The following is a 24,427-nucleotide window of genomic DNA, read 5'->3' as shown; positions in this document are numbered from 1 at the left end:
TGTGTTACCATATAAATAATAAATATCCGGTTCCCGCTCTTTGTATGAACTATAAATTACTTTCATAATATGTAATAAAATGTCACTGACTGAGTTATCAACATATACTAAAACCTTCTCCGAAAAGAGCTGTATCTTATGGTACTATAAGTATTACCTACCTACCTATTCCGATCGGTTCAGTAGTTTTCGCAGTATAATCGAAGGAAAAAGCCGGCTCTATTTATTAGTATAGATATATAAGATAAGGCGATCTATGCGACGACACAGAGTGGCAATTAGTCGGTTAAAGTATAGCAGAGTTGAAAAACTATTGGTAGGTAGGTATATAGGTACCTACTAGTTGCCGCTAATATCTTCAAACTGGTTAATATCCCTACTAAAGCAAAGATTTAAGCAGATAGGTTCAATAACAATATAGAAGCTAACATTTTGCGATGGTTAGGTACATGAAATCTGATGTAAAATCAGCTGATGTTAGTAATAATCAGTTGAAATCTGCTTTCCAATCGATAAGACTGACGACGCATACCTTTTAACACATTTATTGACAAGCTTACGATAACTGGAACTGGTCTTATCTCCCACATAGGCACATACCTACGTCGTCCCGCTGTGCCCGGTCATAGATTAGAGTAGGTATAGTCGTTCTCAGAGTTGCTTGTGTGTTGTGATACCAGTAACCTATCTTACGAAGGTTTAGCCATGAAAGCGATCGAACGCAAACAATTTACAGTAAGTTACCTATGTTTAATAATGAACAGTGTCATTTTGTGTGTCATAAAAATTAAATTACCTACTTATCAATTAAATCATAACCTAAATAGCTATTTTCTGTCTTAAATAGGTGCGATTTATGTTAATGATATTTATTTAATAACAATGTATCTACTCTCCGCTTATCGATTAACATACATATTTCGAAGAATGAATGGATAAGCTTATTTAAAATAATAACAATAATTAAGCATATCACCGTAAAATAAAAACGGATTCATATAGCTACGACTCATATCTTTTGTACCGTAAACTTAAAACTTTATTTTTTTTTAATCATTACTTTCATGGAATTGTGCATGTAGGTCGTAAAAACTCTTGACGTATCACGTAGGTACCTACAATATCTCGTATCTGCATGACTTTACAATGACCTCTACTGTGCGGATCGCGGACTAATCACATTTCACACAGTTGCCGTCATGTCAAACTATAGGAACAGCCAACAGTTGTTTAACGTCAAGTTAACAAGTTCACAAAGAAATCACTGCGTGTCCTTACTTCAGTTTTAAATTAAATTGTTTTTTTAACTGTTTCTACATACAATGTCGAGAACTGTAAGTTGTTTTTAATTATTTATTATATTACTAAATAAGTAGATTGTATATAAATGGATTCCCCAACTATGAAATCCAAGGAGGGGAACTACTAAACGTGGAAAGACACCGGTGGAATCTTTTTATTTTAATGTTTAATTAACTAGTATCAAGGTAGGTCTTATAGGTAAGCACATACTTAATATATTGGTAGTTTATATTTATACCTATTACACAAATAGGGAGTAAGTAATGACTAAACTAGCCAAATAGGTAGGTAGGCTACAGTAACATACATGTTTGGACAACTACATAACACAAATTAATATATATCTAATAGAAATTATATTTTTTGGTAAAGAAAATAACCTAGTCCAGGTACCTGTGTCATTAATTGCTTCAAGTAGGTATTATGTAGTTATCTGTATTAGTATGTCATATATTATGTGGCTGCATCCTTTCCAATAATATAAGCTGTTGCTTGTTCGGTTTCTTTACAGTAAAAGTCTATAATATAAGTACGTATCATTTTAGGCTAGAAAAACCGTAGGTATTATAAAAACTATAATGCCTACGTATCTAACTACCAATATTTGACTTACCTAACATCATTTTCACACCTACCTTTATGGTTATGACTTTTAAGTATTGAATACCTACATAAATCTAATATGAAATGTCTTATTTCCATGGAAGAGAGGAGCCACTTAATGGTGATGTGATCACCGCAGCCCATACTTTTGTAGCACCAGAGAAATCACAAGTGTTGCCTTAAAATATTAATTAATTAATTCTATCTTCTACAAGAATAACAATAAAATAATTGAGGTCATTTCCGATAAATTCAACTTTACTTTTTAGCTAGATCAGAAGAAATTGCGTATTATGTACCTATATTTATTATAAATATAGGTACCGGTATAATCAACTCCTACAAAAAAGTTAAATATTCATATATTATACTTACCTATTTTTAATATTTAAATTGTGGGACAAAATGAACCTTCCGATCTATATCTTCACATAGACAGACTAAAGATTCTTATTGGAACTGGAAATGAAAATAGGAAATTGGTTCCTATTTCCGTAAATTTTTAACAGGATAAGGAAAATTTTAAAAGGATTAATAGATTAGAATACAAATATTCATAGACATCTCACTGAAAATAGAAAACGTTTCGATTTGAATGGTCAATGGGCTAAATACTAAGTACCTGCTTAGATAGGTACTAAGACCGAAAATTAGTTATTTATGTCAAATTATATTAAAAAAGAAATATTTTTATTAGGTACAAAATAATAATTGTTTGATCGATAAATACCTATTGAATATTGACGTTCCAATTTAGTAAATTTTATGTCACTGCTTTTGCTGTTGGCACATTATCAAAGTTTAAAATTGGATGTCACGTTTCTTCAGACTCGTAGCTTGCTCGTTTTTAAGAATTTATAAAACAAAATCGTTGTTGATAAGTTTGTTGACATCCAACGACAAACTGAACGCGAAGTATACGGTGTAAAAAATATTATGTTTTCGAGGTTATAAAAATCTAGGTTGAAACTATAGGTAATATATTTACCTTACCTACTATTTTGATGCGCGCGCCGTCTGTGACGACTCGATGCTTAATACGCAAGTCCGTTTTTCGTTGCTGCCGAGAGAAGTTTCCTACTTCAAAGGGCAGTTCAAGATCATATTTAACTCGGTTTTCACGAATAAGTTTTCAGAGAGCTGGTATTGCTTCTCAGAGTATAAAAATGGTTTGGTGTACAGTCTACGATGGAAAAACTGAGGTACATAAATAATATTACCTATTACTATTACTTATTTTAATTAATTTTGTAAAATCTTCCTTCAAACTGCAGGTACCTATCCGTTGACCTTTCGGAGTCAGCAGTAGGTCTATAGACATACCTACATTTAGGTTTCAAAACAAAGTTAATTTTTAGGTATTGAAGATTCTAATTTAGATAGGTACCTAGGTACTGTGAGCTCTTAATGATGTTTGTAAATAATATTGATAAGACACTATATGTGTATGAAATATTTCAGGACCTTAGTACTCAGTTGCACACCAGCTATATAGTTACATAATAATATGTCTGCAAATGGGGTTAAATTAGAACTTGATAATTATAATAATACACATTTAACCTACTGGGCTATTAATAATAAAAACAAGTAGGTACCTAATTAAAACTGTCTAGGCATTTTTTACCTAGTTATTTATTATATACTTACACATATTGTATTTAAATTTTGTTTAAGGAACCTCCATTTAAAATAAAGATTTTCCAATCCAGTTTCAATGCCATATCTTATTGGCTACAGTTTGTTTATTGTTACAATAACAGTATAATGGCAAGGTCAAATATGAATTGAAGTGCTCAACAATTATTGAACTGATAAGTTTTACACTATAGGTGGGTATTGCAATTATTTTCCATGGAAGTGATAATGTCAGTACCATCTTATAATACTCTCCCTCTTATTCATAATAGTCCACTAACTTAAATCATTGCTAATTCTCACTCTGTCTTCTCTGACCTAAGTCAGAATGAGAAAAAACACTCCTTAGCGGCTGTTTAAGTTAGAGGACCATTATGAATAAGGGGGTCTAAATTTAGTTTAGTTATTTGGTAGGTATATTGTACCTGAAGTATGAATTTTTTGTCAAGTATTTTTGTGTTCCTATCAAAATGTAATAATGAATATAGGTAGGTAATAATTTGGACTTTTCCTACTTAACATAATACTTAGACATAAAATTTCAAACATACAGATTTTGGCATGAGCACACTAACTGATACTACTCAACACTCACTCCTCAATACCACTATTTTACTATTTATTTTTTATTATATTCCTATAAACCAACCTATTTATAATTTTGTAATCTAACAATTATTCAATTTGCAAATTTCTGTGGTGGGATATTGCTTTCAACATCGTCCGTAGAAGAAGTTCCTAGAACCCATTGCTTAAAAATATGCAATTAATCTCACTTTTAGACCCACCTGGCTTAATTTATCCTGATGATTATGTAAGATTAAAACATAGTAGTTTGTAGAAATAATATTGCTGTAGGTATATTTATGATCTGTGTGCAACATCGGTTGGCAACACTTATGATTCCTCTGGTGTTACTAGATAGTATGGGCTGCGGTGATCACTTACCATCACGTGACCCAAATGCTTGTTTGTCCTCCTCTTCCCTCAAAAAAAATATGCCTAATGGTTATTTTCAATATTTGATAAATATTGATGATTATTTTGACTCTAAATATTGCCACATTTATAAAACACCTATCTAAAATACCAATCCATTCTCACATTGTTGGATTGAAAAACAGATCGACATAGAAAACGTTATTATCAGCCGCTTTTTTAATAATCAATCTCTATTTTAAGTTTTTTTAAACCAGACTGGCATTCACCTCAGACCCTTTAAATCTTAATCATTAGGTCATTAACCTGTGTTACCATTACTTCCGTGTTTAAGGGCTTTTATCTACACCCATGCTTTAAATCCTCTATTAAAGATTCTGAAACAGTTAGCTTATTGCCAACACTAAAACACCCATGTTCTAATAACCATTACGTCATCCAAACGAGTGATGTAATGTTGTACTGAATTTCATAACAACACTCCTATGTTTTTTTTTCGATCTCTTCATGCGCAAAGAGTTTCAACAGACAGCCACATTCTTATTGCTCGATGCGTGGTATCTGTATGAATTTCAAAAAAAGAACATTTTCGTTTTCGCGTGTTCCACACTACCGAACGTCGCGCGCCGTAAAAAAAAGTAGGTTATTCGAATCCCCGCCATTTTGCTTCGATATTTTTATTGTTTTGTTTACAAAGAATGAGCGATTCATTTTAAACGCTGCAAAAGGACATTATATTTGAGTGAATTTTAATTATTGCACTATACAAAATGTAAATTACTACTAAAATAAATAATTGATTCAATACTTTGATTATATGTATATAATCAGTAATGAATGATATTAGGTTACTACTAGGACTTGTGTTTTAGTGTTGACAGTAAGCTTACTGTTTCAGAATCTTTTATAGGATTCATATTCTGGGTGTAGATAAAGTCTTGTATGCAACTGTTGATAATTAGGTATTAAAACACTCATGTGATACTATTATCACACTCGGCTTCGCCTCGTGTGATAAATCCACTTTCGTGTTTTAATACTCCTTATTACACAACATTTGCATAAATAACTATTACGAGGGTCAAAGTGAGGGATCACAACAAGTTTTTGAGACTAATTCGGGGTTGACCGTCTCCGGTGCTGCGGGAAGGGCAACCCATCCGCCCTTGCGTAACTAGGCTGCCCACCCTCCGCGCCCACGGCAAAAGCTGGGTGTTATAAAAATAACACCCCTCTAGGGGTGGGGCAGACTAGTACCAGGTGAAATTCCTGGTCCACTGTTTAGCTGCTGTTATATAAAAAAAAACACGGGTTGTACTCCGGGAGTGCCGGCAGAAGTGAAAACTTGAACATTAACATTGTGCATTTTGGAATAGTTAGGAAATAATTTCGCACGAATTGCTTTATTTATCAGTATAAAAATACTAGCTTTTATGTGGTTTAATACAATATTGGTTTATTGCGCTATCGTACACAAAAATGGCAATTTATGTTACATAAAAAATTTAACACTTCAGATCTATTACAATTATTTTACATTAAAAAGTTTATCTCTCAGAATCAACTGTCATTGTCTTACTAATTTTCGATCAGGTGACGTGACCTGACGCGAGTTTAACATTTTATACCCATCCCAAGAAAAGTGCTCAAGGCCGCTGAAGATCACTTCAAAATGCTCGAACTGATCTGGTTATTGGTGAAGTGGAAGTGAGTTTCTTACGACTTCTGATTAAAGAAAGATAAACTATTACGGAGTGGTGGTAATTAGTAATTTTTAAAATTCGGGCGATGGCCGACAGTTGGGAGGCATAAAAGGGAAGGAAGGAAGGCATAAAACGCATTTATTTTCTCAAAATTGATTCCTTTAGAATTCTTTTTGATGTCATTTATTATACTACTATGTTTATTTATTATACGTATGTTGGCCATTCAATAAAAATAAATTTTATTATGTCACTTCGCAAATATAATTACTAACACAATTAGAGCGCTTTCGTACTCCGCACGATCCGAATCCGATCCGTACCCGTGAAAAACGGTCCGGTGTAATCGTAGAACTATTTCTAAAGGTGGCACTTCACATGGCTATTTGTATTTGTGTATTTGTTATATTTGGCAAATAATTGCCATGTGTGGACAGTTTATTTGGCAAAGTGTTGGCCTTATTTGCCTATTTGACAAATAAGGTCAATACCAAATACGCGTTACCGTGCGCTTGTCGGTTTTTCAAGGCACATCAAAGGGGTCAAATAGGCAAATAAAGAAATAAACCGTCCACACAATGGCCATATTTAGAAGCGCACGCGCCGTGAACTTGTCCGGACGTGCTTTTGTGTCTGTGTTGTGAGTGAGAGAGTGTCTGTGTGTTTGTTATTTGACTGCCATGTGTGGATGGTTGTATTTGCCTTTATTTGCATGTTTGCCTGAACGTCATATATTTTGCCAAATACAACAAACACCCAAAAGCGAACACAAATAGCCATGTAAAGTGCTACCGTAACGGTTGACAGAACAGATCTAGTACGTTAACTACCATAACTACCGGAAGTAGTGCGAAAGCGCTCTTTACAGCCGTTTTCAATAACCTATCTATCCTTAGTTTGACTCACTAGAGGTCGGCAAATCTATCCTTGTACGCTTACTTACATTTCAATAACTTATCGACATAAAGCATCGGAATATAACTATATTGGACATCACTATATTATATAGATAAGGTCTTGTCATTAAATCAAATCAAAATCAGTTTATTCACGTAGGTCACAAATGACACTTATGAATGTCAAAAAAATATAGGTATTTTTCTTATCGAATCTACCGCTTCTTCGTAAAGGGTTGAGCTAATGAAAAGAAGTAGCAAGAAACTCATTGCCACTCTTTTATATCAAGATTTACATTTACATCGATTAACAAATCATTTCAATTACAATATAATATGTAAAATGAAAAATGATGCAACAAAACAACGATGTCATTAAACAGCGACAGCAATGTATCCGTAACTAGAGATACGTTGTTAAAAACGGACGTTAGACAATAGGTTTAAGTAAAATCGTTGGATCATAGTTGTACGATCGTTATTGTGAAATACCGATCGGATATTATTTTAATAAATTTCATACTTTCGGCGTTTCAAAAATCTATGTATGGAGTGTTCGGTGGCTCGTTTTACACTCTAGATGAGCAGGACGTTCAGCTGATGTTAATTGATTCGCCCTGACAATTACAATGCAGTGCCGCTCAGGATTCTTGAAAAGTCCAAAAATTCTGAGCGGCACTGTAATAGCGCTCGTCAGCTGGAGACATAAAGATGTTAAGTCTCATTTGTAATTTCATTTCAGACCGAAACACAGTAATTTTAACACATTACTGCTTCACGGCAGAAAAAGGCGCCGTATATCTGTTTTAAATAGTCCATTCTGTTACAGATGGGCTCGAGCGAAAAGCCCAGCATGCAGCTGGGAGCGGCTGATGCTGTTACTCAACTTGAGCATATGTGCAGCCTTGACATTGACTCGAAGGCTTCATACGTGCGTCTCTCAGGAATTATTTGCACTATTGGTAAGCTTTTGAAGTGAAACTGCGCAGTTTCAGATCAACTGGGTAGAATTTTGTGGGTACTGAATGTGGCTGAGCAGCCGATAGAGAGGGTGAGTCAAAGCAAAATTTTCCAGAATAATTTGTACCTGCACAATTATAAATGTATACAGGGTGTACAATACAACTACATCCTCTATAAGTGTGGGGTTGCAATGTGGTGGGCAATGATTGTAAATGTATTGGCACTGAAAATTTCCAAAATAAAATCATTATCGCAGGAATTTTTTAGGCACGGTGAACAAAATCCAGTTAGCCTTAATGATAGCCAACCTCTGATAAGAGAAAAAAAGAAAAAGAAAAGAGAAAGAGGTACTAGAAGAATTATAAAATAACTATGTGATTCATATTGTAGTTTTTTTTTTATAAAATACAATGAAGTCCGGGTAACTATTCTTTATTTTTTAACCTGATTCCTGCCGCCAAATTCCACCTTCGCACGACACGCCACAAATTAGGATATCATCCCCACCATCTGGATGTGGCGGTCCTCCACAGTGCGGTTTTCAAGGAGCTTTCTTCCTCGTACTACTAAGCTGTGGAATGAGCTTCCTTGTGCGGTGTTTCCGGGACGATACGACATGGGTACCTTCAAAAAAAGCACGTACACTTTCCTTATAGGCCGGCAACGCTCTTGTGATTCCTCTGGTGTTGCAAGAGGCGGCGGTGATCACTTATTAACTATCTATTACTACCAAATTAACTTTACAATTGTAGTCTACCTTGTCTTTTTACTTCTGCCCGCGGGCTCCCAAGTAAGTCTTCACACTTTGCAGACCCACAGATTTGAAAAGCACTTGCCTAGACAATACTAAGACTGCAATTCGTGCTGGTGATAACAGTATTTATATATTTTGTTCTTTTAAACAGGCCCTGCCTCTCGCAGCGTCGAAATGCTAGAGAAGATGATGGAGACAGGAATGAACATTGCACGCATGAACTTCTCTCATGGCTCACACGAGTATCATGCTGAGACGATCAAAAACTGCCGGGAAGCTGAGAAGAACTACAGCGCGAAACTGGGCATGCCCTTCTCTTTGGCTATTGCGTTAGACACTAAGGGACCAGAAATCAGAACAGGCCTCCTGGAAGGCGTAAGTATGATATAAAATAAATCACTGGGAACTCATGCTCATTTTTTGGACAAAACGTTAAACGTTTCTTATCTTGCATTATTGGTACCACAAATTTCTGCAGAGGTTTCGGCTTGATATTGTGTATAAAAATTACCAATCCTAAATTTGGTTCCAAATTTTCAATCAAAATAAAGTAATATATTAAACAGGGTGGTTCAGCTGAAGTTGAGCTGAAGAAGGGCGAAACCATCAAGCTGACGACGGACCCCGCGTACCAGGAACGTGGTACATCCACAGTTGTGTTTGTAGACTACAAGAACATCACCAATGTGGTCAAGCCCGGCAACAGGATCTTCATAGACGACGGGCTGATCTCTGTCATCTGTCAGTCTTCCACCACAGACACATTGGTGTGCACAATTGAGAATGGAGGTATGCTTAATTGGAGTTGGATTTAGTATCGTGCTTCCCCGGGGCACGAAAAGAATAGGGAAGACCCAGACCCAAGTGTGTCATAAGAGGCGACTAAGGACATTTACCAGTGAGAGGCTTTTTTGCTCAGGTTGCCAGCTAATTATGGGTATCGCAACGGCGCCTTTTTCTGCCGTGATGCAGCAATGAGTAGCCATTATTGTGTTTCGGTCTGAAATTTAAAATTGGAGTTTTTACTCTGATTTCTGTTCTTACCTTAGCTGGTAGCGTATTAGTTTATTAGAAATGACATCAAAAAGAATTCTAAAAAAATCAATTTTGAGAAAATAAATGCCTTTTATGCCTTAAACTAAGGATTGGTCTCCGTTGGGCTACAACTAGGTACCCCACTACCTAAGAAAATTAGCTTTTTTATCACCTACGGCAACTATTAGATGTTTGTGTGCGTGGTATCTTGACACTCAAGTGCATCTTTCAAATTGTAACATACGCTTCGTGTGATTTTACATTCAAATTAATAAAGTACAAAATATTTACTGATGATATGTGATCCCAGTGTCTTTCTTATTTCATGTAGAATTATTTTTACAAAGTTTTACTACGCAACTCGGCATTTTAGTTTCAATTATTAGCAAAGTCTAACAGAACACGTAGCACGTCAACGTCACACATTGTTCGAGACTGGCCCAAGTAAGCCCACTTGGGCGTAGTATTAGTTGCCGCACTTTGCGACTATGCCTGAGCGCAGCGTAGACCAATCCTTTATCTAAGTTGTGCACGATTTTCGACTTGTTGGGATTTAAAAAAATGATATTTCCTTTACGAATTTTACTTGTACCGAAATATATGGATGATGCGGGATATGGAAGTTATATTATGTTGCAGCGCTTTTACCGACTAAACCCACTTAAGCCTACTTAATCCCAGAAGTGAGTAACAGAGCTTATACAGTAAACAATTTGTTATTTTCAAAGTGATATCTCTCACTTGTGGGATTAATTATACGATTAAATTTTGTAACCAACATTTATGAACGACGTGGGATTCGAACCCGAGATATCTCGGGTCTACCAGAGCGCTCTTACCATCTGAGCCAACCGTTCGAGTGGCACATAATTCGTAAATCTTGGTGTGTCTTGTACAAGTATCAGGTTGTGGCTTCATCTACAGGATCTACTTTACAGTTGATAACCTGCTCTACCCCAATAATTGCATATTATTAAATGGACTTGAGATGTCGCTCTTTCATATCTAAACAATTTGTTATTATTAAAGTGATATTATGTCACTTCTAAATTTTGTAACTATTTTTAACTTTTTGAGTATTTTGAAAGATTCAAGATAGAACTTGTGCTTATAAATAGGGGCCGTTTTTTAGACACACACGATCGACAAAATGAGATCAGAATCGCTTATACTTAAACCGATACCACTTTGAAAAAGTTCTAAGCCTTGAATTGTTCTTTGAAGGTATGCTCGGGTCAAGGAAGGGAGTGAATCTTCCTGGATTGCCAGTAGACTTGCCCGCGGTCTCAGAAAAAGACAAGTCTGACCTGCTGTTCGGTGTTGAACAAGAGGTATGTCTACCATAATGTATCAGCATGTAGCTACGGCTGTAGGAAGTATGTCATAATTTGTAGATAAACATTATTGTGGCAGGTTTCGTCATGCTCGCTTAAATGCCATTGCTTGTGGCGGTATCGTGCGGCGGGTCGTTCCTTTCCCTGAAATATGGTTGAGGGAGGCTATAGCTGGTCTATTATATATAGAACTATATTAAAAAGCTTTAATAAAATAAAAAATAGGCTTTCTGATAACTGGATGATCTTGCCAACACAAGTTCACGAGCATGACGAATATATATAAATAGTTGTATAATAAGGGATATTAAAACACAAATGTGGGTTGTGGTGTGATAATAGTATCACATGAGTATTTTAATACCTAATTATTATCAACAGTTGCATACAAGACTTTATCTACACGCAGAATATGAATCCTCTAAAAGATTCTGAAACAGTTGGCTTACTGCTAACATTAAAACAGCCAGTCCTAGTAGATTATATATTCAAATAAACTAAGTATTAATGAAATAATTATTTATTTTGCAATTATTAAAATTCACTCGAATATTATGCTCTTTTGCCCCGTTTAAAATAAATGGCGGTGTGCTGTCAAAACTTGAATTGCTATTTTTTTGTAAAGAAAACAATAAAAGTATCTATGAAAAATGGCGGGGATTCAAATAACCTACTTTTTTTACGAATTCTAGTAGTGTGGAACGTGCGTAAACGAAAAAGTTCTTTTTTTGAAATTCATACAAATACCACGCATCGAGCAATAAGAATGTGGCTCTCTGTTGAAAGTCTTTGTGCATGAAGGGATCGAAAAACAAAACAAAGCAGTGTTATTATGAAATCCAGTACAACATTACAACACTCGTTTGGATGATGTAATGGTTATTAGGACATATAATGGTATAATGTGTAGGTATAATGTGTGTGTATAAATGAATCTTAAAGTAAGATATTCAGCTGTGGAGTAGTAGGATTTACGACAGAGCCATTTTTAATAAAACATTTAAATTTATTTGTAGATAATGCCTGAACAGTGGCTGGGACTTTTATAAAAGTGTATACATCTATCCTTAAAGCTATTATGTATCTTATGAAGCCTACTAAAATTAGTTACAAGTATACCCTCATTTCTAGTGTTGTAATAATGAAAATCACCGTTAAGAGCATAAACAATTTTTGTGAACATATAATAAATTTTCATAAATGTACTGACAATGAACAGTCATAATATTTATTTCATTAAATTATTCTTTGAGAGACTGTCTATAACCCAGCTGATATATACCACGAACAGCTTTTTTATTGCCTACAAGCTGACGACATCGCGGCCATCAGCTAGTATACAGATAAAAGTAACAATATTCAAATAAAACAAATATCATACGCGGTACACGCGCTAACAATGACTATCGTAAATGTATCACGACTCGTTCGTCACCTTATCGTATACGACACATATTACATAACGTGGTCTAGTGATAGGTACGGGGGGTATCCCCAAGGTACATTATATCAACATTATCTATGAATGATTCCGATCACTATCGGACAGACATTATGATTATTTTATAGCAATAGCAATGACAGTACAATATTGTATATTTTATTAAAAAGATCTCAAATAAATAATGCTGAGAGAGTTTCTTGCGTCGTTTCTTCTCTCTCAGAGCGCCATTTGTTTCCGAAGCGGTAGTAGTATCTAGTATATTATAAATGACATCAAAAAGAATTCTAAAGTAATCAATTTTGACTAAAAAATAAAAATAAAAAATGCAAATTAAGATTCTATAATACAGTCACTCATGATCGGTGCGGGTATAGCCCTGAGCGCTCTAACCACTGAGCCAACCTTGTGGAGGATGCACGGTTCAAGTCTTGGTATGTTGGTTCAACTCTCGGGCTATGGCTCCATCTACAGGATTTACTTTACAATTGATAACCAGCTCAACCCCAATATGACTTTGTGATATCGCTGTTTCAGATCCAAACAATTTACTATTTATCTAAAAAATATTATTTTTCGACTACGTACCGGAAGACGGAATATTGCTAGGCCCCCTTAGACAAGATGGACAGATGATCTGGCCAAGATCGCCGGAATACGTTGGATGAGGGTAGCGCAGGACCAATCATCTGTCTACCGTCTGATGATGATGTACATGATGATGATTTTGTTATTTTTATTTCTAGGATTAATTGCACAAATAAAATTTGAAAACAAAATTTTAGAACGATGTGGGACTCGAACCCGCGGCGTTCTGTGCGAGGGCTCTTCCAATTGAATCAACCGTTCGAGTGACGTATCGTTAATAAATCTTGATGTCTTGTTAAACTCTTAGGCTATGGCTTCATCTAAAGGATATATTATATAAATTCAAATTCAAATATTTTTATTCAAAATAGGATTTATAATCACTTATTGAACGTCAAAATCTACCACCCATTCAAAAGAGACTGCCTCAGACCTGAGAAGAATGGGCGCAAGAAACTCAGCGGGCTTTTTTTTTATATAAAATATGGATTACAATGTAATATCGTACAATAAACATTAATAATTAAAGAGCCTGAGGGTGTTCGCTTTAATCCCAGTCCGTGGTGTCATTAAGAAAATCGTTTATGCTATAATAACCTCTCCCACACAAACGTTTTTTAACAATTCTTTTAAATTTCGTAACACATTTGTTTTGTACATTTTCTGGGATCATATTGTAGAAACATATACATCGCCAAACAAAAGACTTACTAACTCGACCCAACCGAGTAGTAGGCATAACAAGTTTATGTTTGTTCCTCGTGTTAACATTATGAATGTCACAGTTTCTAGAAAATTCCTCAATGTGCTTATGAACATACAAAACATTATCAAAAATGTATTGAGAAGCAACAGTCAAAATGTTTATTTCTTTAAATTTTTCTCTTAATGATTCTTTAGGACCTAGGTTATAAATCGCGCGAATAGCCCTCTTCTGCAGCACAAAGATAGTATTAATATCGGCCGCACTGCCCCATAACAATATACCATAGGACATATTACTATGAAAATAACTAAAGTATACTAATCTCGCCGTATCTATGTCAGTTAACCGTCTGATTTTCTGAACCGCATATGCTGCAGAACTAAGCCTATTCGCCAATCCTTCAATATGGGGGCCCAACTGCAATTTACAGTTGATAATAACCTGCTCATATTTGCATGCTAGGAAATTGACTTGAGATGTCGCTCTTTCAATTTGTATTTTTTTTTTGTTGAAATGATGATTATTCTCTAAAGTTATGCCTTAATTCAATTTGCTTGTTCCCAGGTGGACATGATATTCGCGTCTTTCATCAGGAACGGTGAAGCGCTGCACGAGATCCGCGGCATCCTGGGCGAGAAGGGGAAGAACATTAAGATCATCTCCAAGATTGAAAACCACCAGGGAATGATCAACCTGGACGAGATCATTGCTGTAAGCACTTGCATTTTCATTCTTTCAACGGACAAGAGTGAGTCAAGCTGCGAGGGTTCCGTACTGCTGAAATAAAACACAAATTAAAATAATATTTGCCCTAGCCGGACTTGTCCGCTCCACGGTTTCAAGATAAGAAAAATGACGTGACGAGTAACATTAAGGGTTAGTGATACGCCCTGCCCATTACTATGCAGTGTCGCTCAGGATTCTTGAAAAATCCAAAAATATGAGCGGTATCGCAACTCATCACTTTGGGACTAGGGAGACCTCGAGCAGAAGAACGCATATGGGACTGGGAGACCTTCCCTCCTGATTGGCCAGGATAATTGGCACCTTTTGTTGGCTCATCAAGTAATAAAAAGAGAGACCAGCCCATTGTTTCATTAACCCATTTAGGCTGAGTACTCGAAGATGTTAAGTCTCATTATTAGCCCAGTTATTTCACATTTTTAACCGACTTCAAAAAAGGAGGAGGTTCTTAATTCATCGGTATGTTTTTTATATGTTTGTTACCTAGAAACATTGGACTGTATGAACAGATTTTTTATAATTCTTGTCTTAATTTGAATGATGGTGATTCCCGTGTGGTCCCATTGTAATTTGGTCCAGATCTGAAAGTGGCAACCATGAGAAAACCATAAGAGTCTTTAATTTGCTATAAATATGTGCGCGACAAATTAACGAATAAGTCAATATCAAGCCAACCGATTTCCATAATTCTCTTTTATTGGAAAGCATATATATCAAAGGAAGTTTTTTGAGAGTTTGGTTAGGTTCTGATTATGGGAACCATGACAAAGTAACGGAACTCTTCAATTCTTAGGAGCGGATTAACGATACTAGGTTAAAGTCGGTTGTTTTTTTGTTAAAATTTATGTATGGAACAGAAGGCCAATAAAGCGTACGGGTCATCATCTGGATATGTGGCGATCCTCTACAGTTTTCAAGGAGCTGTCTTCCACGTACAACCAGCTTCCTTATGTGGTGTTTCCAGGACGATATCACACGGGTTCTATAAAAAGCGCACACGCACTTTAATGGTCGGCAACGCTATGTGATTATTTTAGTGTTGAAAGAGACTATGAGCGGCAGTGACCACTTAAGTCCATTCCCGACTCGTGGTCACACCAGTGTGACTACGAGTAATTTTTTTTCCTCGTCGTCACACCAAGGGTTTTATTACAACCTGTTGGTTATTGATGTTATAAGTGATATGTCAATTTCTATTCTCATGATCTCGACATTCTCGATAGTTTAGATAACGAATGACTATGGACGGAAAATGTTTTTTCCTTGTCTTCACACCACGGGTTTTACTGCACCGTAATCAAGTTATTATTTCCGTAAAATGGCCTAAATATATATAATTATTAATAAGTTTCGTTTGCGTATTAATAATAAATTTATCTTTTTAAATTTTCTCTATTTTTCCTTAGGCTTTTTTCAATGTCAATGTCCACGTCCGCTTTTAAGACAGTTAATAATTTAATAACTACCACTTAATTTTTGTTAATTATATTGTTTGGTGGGGAGTGCCTACAATGAAACTTTCATATTTGTGCCAGTATTTCATCATGTACGTTGAAAAATCTTTTACTTTGCCAATCGAGGCACTCAAATCTTTAAATTCCTCTGGTGTCATAAGAGAGTAGGGGCTGCGGTGATTACATACCATCATGTGACGCGTTTACTCTTTTGACCTCCTCTTCCATAATTGTAGTGCCGCTCAGAACTTTTGGGTTTTTCAGAATTCTAAGCGGCACTGCATTGTAATGGGCACGCGTATTAATAACCATCAGCTGAACGTCCTGCTCGTCTCGTCTCTAATTTTAATAATAAAAATTTAGTACTGCTTTGATTGATTTTTCATTCATTATGGAGACCAGAACTGTCATTAATTGGTTAAATGGGTGTAACAATATAATAGCATGAACATTTGTAAGGCCAGATAAATGTGTCCACAATTGCTTTAACCTTTGACCCGATTGTAACCGGTTTTCGCGAGTTCCAATTTCACAAACCTCGCAAGCGGATATATGTAATTTTATATGTACCCGCAATGTTGAGACTTCATTGTCTAGACAGCTTACGACCCCGAATTTGTCTCCGTGGAATCACGCATTGGGTACATTGAAAGGCAGCTTTGACGTCTTTTATAAAAGTACCTACGTATAATGTAATCGAAGCATTGTTTCATACTAAACATAACCTCAAAATGATTCCCTTTTTTTTTGAAATAATTATTTTCCTCAGGGTACCCCGTGAAAAAATTAGTCTTAATAAGGTTATACTTGTAAATTAGATCACATAAAGTATTTTATTACGATTTTCTGAAGAATACATGATTTATATCATGTATTCTTCAGAATTCTTCAGAATACATGATATAAATCATGTATCACAAGTCGAACTTATGTCCTGCTTTATAATATTGAGTATCAAGTATTGACATCGCAAGAGCGCAGTTGTAGTGCCCCTCAGAATTTTAGAGTTTTTCAATAATCCTGGGTGGCATTGCATTGTAATGGGCAGGGCGTATCAATTACCATCAGCTGAACGATCTGCTCGTCTTTACCCTTATTATCATAAAAAAATCACAAGTATAATCATGATGGATCAATTTGAATATTAGTTCACTGTGAACAGAAACGTGCTATACTCATTTCACTCTCTATATTCATCTGTTTGTTGGATTATGAAAAAAACTTATATAAACGCGGATTTATTAAGATAATACACGTTTACAATACATACATGACCGAGAGTTGTACAAGAGAGAGCCGATGACATAAGCTTATATTAACGTCAAGTTTGACAGCTGACATCTACAAATGACACAGAGTATAAGAAGTGTTTAGAATGTTTTGTTTCAACACTGTTAACCATAAGTATTAAAAGAGGAATTTCTTGTAAATACTTACTACATAAATTCTAATCATTCATTAACTGACTCTGCGAGACGAAATTTTTAAATCTTAACTAATTATTTGCTTAAGTAACCATTACACGTCTTTGAGTGTGGCATTAAGTCTCCTTAAATCATGCTTGATTTTTTTATATTTCAGGAATCTGATGGAATTATGGTGGCGCGTGGTGATCTGGGTATCGAGATCCCCCCGGAAAAGGTGTTCCTTGCACAGAAGACGATGATCACAAGATGCAACAAGGTTTGTTTTTTGCACATATTAGCCGCGTTGGGCACTTTTTGTTAGGATAACGTCTTATGGGTTCGACGGTCGCACACGATAAATAGATAATTAAAAGAAATATTAATATAGAAATGTACTTAAACACTTTTTGGACGGGTGAAATCTCTTGAGTTCGCGTCTCAGAAATGCTTATTGCAGTGTATCTGTAGCTATACAGCTGACGTATTCTGCAACATTAGTGCTGTGTATATCTTATAAGTGAAATTGAATGGATTTAGTGAAAAGTTCAATGTGTTTGTCACTGTGCATTGTTGAAATAGTGTTTTTGTATGATTAATATACTATTTACAATAAGTTTTAAAAATAAATTGAACTTAATACTTTTTTAAACATTATGAAATTTCAAATTTTAGTACTAAATTTTCTAAGTTTTCACTTCTATAAGCAGTCTCTATACCTGCCAATTGTTTTTTTTTAATATTGTTCCTTTGCGATAACTTTTATACAACTTGTACTCTGAGGTTCCTCTCGAGATATGACATGGTGGCAAATTGATGGCGTAGTTTGGAAAATTTATGATAAGTTCTTTTTTGATGTCATAAATAATTCATCCTATTTTGTTAGATTAAGTTCTGCACTTATCGAACGCTTAAATTATATTCTTTAATAAAATATAATTTAAAAAGAATTGTCATATGTAATGGAACGTCACTAACTGAGTTATTTGTATTGCAAAAGTATAGTTATTTCTTAGTAAGAAGATGTAGGTTCCTGATAAATAATCACCAACATATCAGATACTAAAACTTTATCCGAGACATGCTGCATCTTATGGTACAAGTATTATTCCGATCGGTTCAGTGTTTTTTTTTATTTATTTATTCAATCCACCCGTGATAATTACATTAATTCAAGCAACAATACAATATATTTTAATCTAAAGTTAATTCTAAATGCATTATCTTTTAAGGCATGCAATTATTAGCTTACAAATATTTACATGTTATAATCAAATGCAGTAGGTACTTATACATAATTTAAAAAACGTATTAACTCGTTACTGAAAATAAATCACAAGTCGAAGTATAACCGAAGGAAAAACCGGCTCTCCATTTACTAGTGTAGTTTAATATTTTCTGTGCTCGGCTCGGTCACCTGGCGTTACATAGAGACGTCATTGTTTGTCTTCTACCGCATCTATCACGGGGAGTGCTCCGAAGAACTGTTTGACTTGATTCCTGCCGCCGTATTCCATCTTCGCACAACACGCCACTTATTCATATTCAAATATCATCCCCATTATCTGAATAAGTGGAGTTCATCCACAGTGCGGTCTTCAAGGAACTTTCTTCCACATACAAAAAAGCTGTGAAATGAGTTTCCTTGTGTGATTTTCCGGGACGATCCGACACGGGCACCTTCAAAAAAGGCCAGCAAAGCTCCTGTAATTCCTCAGGTGTTAACTTTAAACCTGGTGACCCGACGCTCGTTTGTCCTCCTTTAAAAGACTTTTTAAAAGACTTATAATCATGTGTGTAACGCCAGGTTGGTAAGCCAGTAATCTGTGCGACTCAAATGCTGGAGTCGATGGTGAAGAAGCCCCGGCCCACGCGCGCTGAAACATCAGATGTGGCCAACGCTATCCTGGACGGTGCGGACTGCGTGATGCTGTCTGGAGAGACCGCCAAGGGAGACTACCCTCTGGAGTGCGTGCTCACCATGGCGAACATCTGCAAGGAAGCCGAGGCTGCTATCTGGCACAAGCAGCTCTTCAACGACTTGGAATCTCAGGTTTGTGGTGCCAATATATGGCAACAATGGAACTGGAGTAAGTTTTTATTCGCGAGTAACTACTGCTATAATAAGATTAAAGCAAATTTTGCATTTTACCAACCACTAGACTAAGAATAATAATTTTTTACGCTAGTTAATATTTACACGGACGCTTTGGCGGTAGTACTTCTAGAAGACGAATAAAAATAAAACATTCATGTGTGAAATTCAAACGTGGTAGAAGTGAAACCCTCAAATATTATGAAGAATTTCTAATAGAAATGATGAAAAATCTCTACGAACGTATAATACGTACACGTATACAAAACACCACGGTTGTTGTGATGCCTTTTCTCAAGCTTGTTGTGCGACTGAAGCATGCGACTACGCATGCGTGGACAAACACGTACTAACATACGTACATCTCTGAAGCCCAAGCAAAACCTTGGTAAACATGAGTGGAGGGGGTACGAAGCAGAGCGCAGAGAACCACGAATTAATAATTTTAAGATGTGCTCTGTCCAGTAACCTCTTAACTGCATATGAGGTCCTGGTACATGTTGCTAGGATGAAATGATTTCAACCGCTATGAAAGACATTACCATCACCGCTACCATATTTTTGTTCTCCTGGTGTCTATGTAGTAATACGTCGTGCGCATGACGTCAGAATGTATTTAGGTATACTCGCGTCATACATAATACAATCTCTACTTCAACTATGATCGCCTGGTACCAAAACAGTGTATAAAATTTCTATCTCATTATCTTCAATATTTGAATGTGATCTCTGTGGATTCAGGTGTCGGAACCAATCGACCCAACCCACGCCGTCGCGATCGGGGCGGTGAAGTCTGCCACCAAGTGCATGGCGTCTGCGATCATCGTGATCACGACCAGCGGCCGCTCGGCGCACCTGTTCAGCAAGTACCGGCCGCGGTGCCCCATCATTGCGGTCACCAGGAACGCGCAGACGGCCAGGCAAGCGCATCTCTACCGCGGCGTGCTGCCCATCCTCTACCAGGGTATGTCTTGGTCTTACAAAATACAAAAGTATGCGTTTCCCACTCTCTACTCTCCTCTCCCATGCGTTCTACGTGGCCGAGCCAGCGATGACAGTGGGCCTTAACTTCTACAATAATATCGGGATCAGCCACGAGGTATTCTTGCGGACTCTTCATGCCCCATTGGCAGACAGAGTGGGGCTCCGGATCTTACGTAGGATTTTTGGCTCTCCTACAAGTAGTTTGGTCTGCTTTTTTAGCGAAAGTGTCCAGATCTCACAACCAAATATAAAAATATGGAAACTAGTATTAGTCAATTTGAAATTTCATAATGATTGAAAACAATTTTTTTTAAACTTGTTTTCAATAATTTATTAATTAAACAAAAACACAATTTCAACCCTGCACAGTATACTAACGTCAGCTGTATAGCTACAGATATAAGCATTTCTGTGACGAGAAGAACTCACTAGATTTCACCCATCCAAAAAGTGTCTAGCTATTTATATACTTTATTTTAAATATTTATTTAATCGCGTGAGCCAGTCATGTCGGTGACGAGAACTCACGAGATCTCACCCATCCAAAAAGTGTATAAGTATATATATTTATTTTTTTAATTATTTATTTAATCGTGTGCGCCTGTCATAAGCATGTCGGTGACACGAACCCATTTTACCCTACCAAAAAGTGACCAACGCGGCTAAATAAGTTTTCACTTCAAAAATAAATATAGGTAATAATATGTTGTAATACTTGCAGAGGCCATTGCCAGTGACTGGATGAAGGATGTGGACAACCGTGTGCAGTACGGGCTGAAGTTTGGTCGCGCTCGCGGCTTCCTGCGTACCGGAGACAACGTGGTCATCGTCACGGGATGGAGGAAGGGCTCCGGCCATACCAACACCATGGCCATCATGTGAGTCATCGTTTTTTTATGACAATAAGGGAAGAAACGAACAGGATGTTCAACTGATGGTAACGCCCTGCTCATTACAATACAGTGCCGCTAAAGATTCTGAGCCAAGCCAAGAAAAACCAAAAATTCTGAGCGGCACTACAATTGTGCTCGTCACCTTCAGACAAAAGATGTTAAGTCTCATTTGCCCAGAATTTCGCTAGCTACGGCGCCCTTCAGACCGAAACACAATAATGCTTACACATTACTGCTTCACGGCAAAAAAAGGCACCGTCGTGGTACCCATAATTTAGCCGGCATCCTGTGCAAAGAAGCCACTAGTAAATTATCTAAGTCGTCTCTTACGACACCCTTGGGCCTGGGACTTTCATATTCTTTTTATGCCCCGGGGAAGCACAAGGCAAAGTTTGTACATCTAGGCAATTCAAAATTACCTGACAGGCTAATTACACACAAACACACTCCTTGAGCAAATTTCTCTAACACGCTCTAGTAATATAATAGAAATATATTTATTTAGTATAGGGTGACAATAACTTAACATATTGCAACAACACTTGGCAGTCATTATTAAGGTACATCAATGCATATAGGGGGTTTAACATGGCGAGAAGAACTGATAAGAAACATCCCATCCTATATATAATTTACTATACTATAGTAAGCCTTCTATGTCAAAGAAGCTTTTATATATATACAAATAAAATTTGAAAACCAAAATTTTATGAACGATGCGGGATTCGTACCCTACAGGATCTACAGAATCCACTTTACAGTTTATAACCTGCTCACAAGCCTCAACCTGAGAGTTGAACAAAGCAAACAGAATTTTATAACGAGGCGGTACTGGAACGGTTAGCTCAGTTGGTTAGAGCACCGGCACGGCACGCCGGAGGTCGTGGGTTCGAATCCCGCATCGTTCATAAAATTTTATTTTTCAAATTTTATTTGTGTATTAATCCTAGAAGTGAGGGTTATCACTTTAAAAACATAACATATTGTTTTTTATATATATTTTATTAAATTTGTGCTCTGTGAGCCCTAGTATACTGTCTGGTATTTTATTGTAAAATTGAATACAATGATTAACTGTTCGACAAAAACACATCAACTAATTTGATACATCAAAATTTACATTGACTTACCAGTCCATTTGCAAAAAATTTCAACTTTATTTTTATATGTTTCAGTCAAATTGAATAAATCCGGCAAAGACGAAGAATATATATATACGAGGAGTGTAAGAATGGCGCTGATGATGATGAAGTATTAGAACAACCGAGTGTGATAAAAGATCTAGGTCACGTTACGTGATATTAAAATAAATTAAGCTGTGTTTTATTGTAAATTGGATTTCATCTAGTGTAGGATATGTTCTATTTATTTATCTAATCGTAGAAAAACGTGCGTGCATTGTAATGCTGTAATAAATGTTTGAAAATGTCTTGATTTTTATTTGTGATTGACATTTTAAATATAATTATTTTGCTAGCGACAAAACCTACCAGGTACACTTATATTAATAAATCTTTCTTATTAATCTAATATTATATATTTATGCAAAACCTCAAACCATAACAAAACTATTAGTTTCTACAATCATTTCCAAACGACTTAAATGGCATTGATTAAAATAATCTGTGAACATTTGTGATTTAATTTTGTCGTATTATGCGGAAGATTCCAAGCCGTAAACTTCACATTCAAAAGCGCACGGATTTGCGCAACAGTAATGGCTAACTTTGCGCATGCGCGGCAGACAACCTTTCCTACCTTTCCCGCGCTTTTACTTTCCAAAAACTACCAGGGAAACTTATATTCAAAAATCTTTCTTCTACTCCCATTTCGTAATTTACTCAATACAAGACCTCAAACCATAACACAACTATTCATTCCTACAATCATTTCCAAACGAACTAAGCTGTACTACAACGAAAACTTTTTTATGGCATTGGCTACAAAAAATCCGGTGGATAATAATTATTATGACTTAATTTCATCGTAATATGTCCGCAAGACAATGTCATTGGGTAACTAACTTCGCGGGTTTTTTACTTGTATGCGCAACTAAATTAATGTTATATTATTTTGTTTCATGGTCGTAGAAAATTATTAACTAAATGCCATTCATTATATTATTTGGCAGTGCCATAAATATTTTTAATAAGCCGATAATTTTCAACTTCAATATTGAGAAGCTAATTTCAGTTTGAAATGTGAGGTATAAATTAGAACTAATCCTACTAATATTATAAATGTGAAAGTTTGTATGTCTCGATGTATGTTTGAAGTTCTTTAACGCAAAATCTACTGAATAGATTTTGATGAAACTTTACAATAATATAGCTGAATAACAAAGAGGCTATAATTTATAAAACTATAGAGTGAATTATACAAAATATAGAAGAAGTGTGATTGTTACTAATAAATACAACTAGCGCCATCTCTTATCAACTAGCAAGGAAAAGATCAATACAATTTATATGGCAAAACAATGTTTGCCGGGTCAGCTAGTCGGAAATATAAATATACTTTTACAGAGTAGTTCCTTTACGAAAATTTTAGTTCCGAAAGGGTAAATCAATTTTTTTATGAAAATAAGGGACGAGACGAGCCGAACGTTCAGCTGATGGTAATTGATACGCTCTGCCCATTACAATGCAGTGCCGCTCAGGATTCTTAAAAACCCAAAAAATTCTGAGCGGCACTACAACTGCGTTCGTCACCTTTAGGCATAAGATGTTAAGTCTCATTTGCCCAGTAATTTCACTAGCTACGGCGCCCTTCAGACCGAAACAGTAATGCTTGCACATTACTGCTTCACGGCAGAAATCAGCGCCGTGCGCCAAACAAGCCAAATCATAAAAGGATGGTATGCGTATGGTGATCCATACTAAAGTTGTTGCATAAGGAGCATCATACTGTGCACTCATCATTTAAATGATATCAAATTAACTGTAAATCTAT

The 24,427-nt window shown here is 36.0% G+C and overlaps 1 protein-coding gene and 1 non-coding gene across 5 annotated transcripts; both read left to right on the top strand.

Annotated features, from left to right (window-relative positions):
* The first annotated feature begins 583 nt into the window (after positions 1-583).
* On the top strand, positions 584-22,904 carry LOC126979708 (pyruvate kinase-like). Of its 4 annotated transcripts, none has more exons than XM_050829200.1 (11): positions 584-735; positions 7,911-8,043; positions 8,950-9,173; positions 9,365-9,587; positions 11,058-11,164; positions 14,467-14,613; positions 17,682-17,783; positions 19,311-19,556; positions 20,340-20,562; positions 21,304-21,460; positions 22,651-22,904. In XM_050829200.1, exons 1-11 carry the CDS (start codon positions 706-708, stop codon positions 22,661-22,663), a joined length of 1,605 nt encoding a protein of 534 aa, XP_050685157.1. In that variant the 5' UTR covers positions 584-705; the 3' UTR covers positions 22,664-22,904. The 4 variants fall into 4 exon arrangements, with proteins under 4 accessions (XP_050685157.1, XP_050685166.1, XP_050685147.1 ...); XM_050829209.1 differs by lacking the exon at positions 584-735 and adding an exon at positions 1,167-1,334; XM_050829180.1 differs by lacking the exon at positions 584-735 and adding an exon at positions 2,836-3,107.
* Positions 22,310-22,383, top strand: Trnaa-ggc (transfer RNA alanine (anticodon GGC)). Its single transcript has one exon. It is a non-coding gene; the product is annotated as a tRNA-Ala (tRNA).
* Positions 22,905-24,427: the final 1,523 nt, after the last annotated feature.

The sequence above is a fragment of the Leptidea sinapis genome, chromosome 1 (assembly GCF_905404315.1).
Source record: "Leptidea sinapis chromosome 1, ilLepSina1.1, whole genome shotgun sequence".
Lineage (NCBI taxonomy): Eukaryota > Metazoa > Arthropoda > Insecta > Lepidoptera > Pieridae > Leptidea > Leptidea sinapis.
Note: the sequence above shows the minus strand (reverse complement) of the source record. Positions and strands in the feature narration are given on the sequence as shown.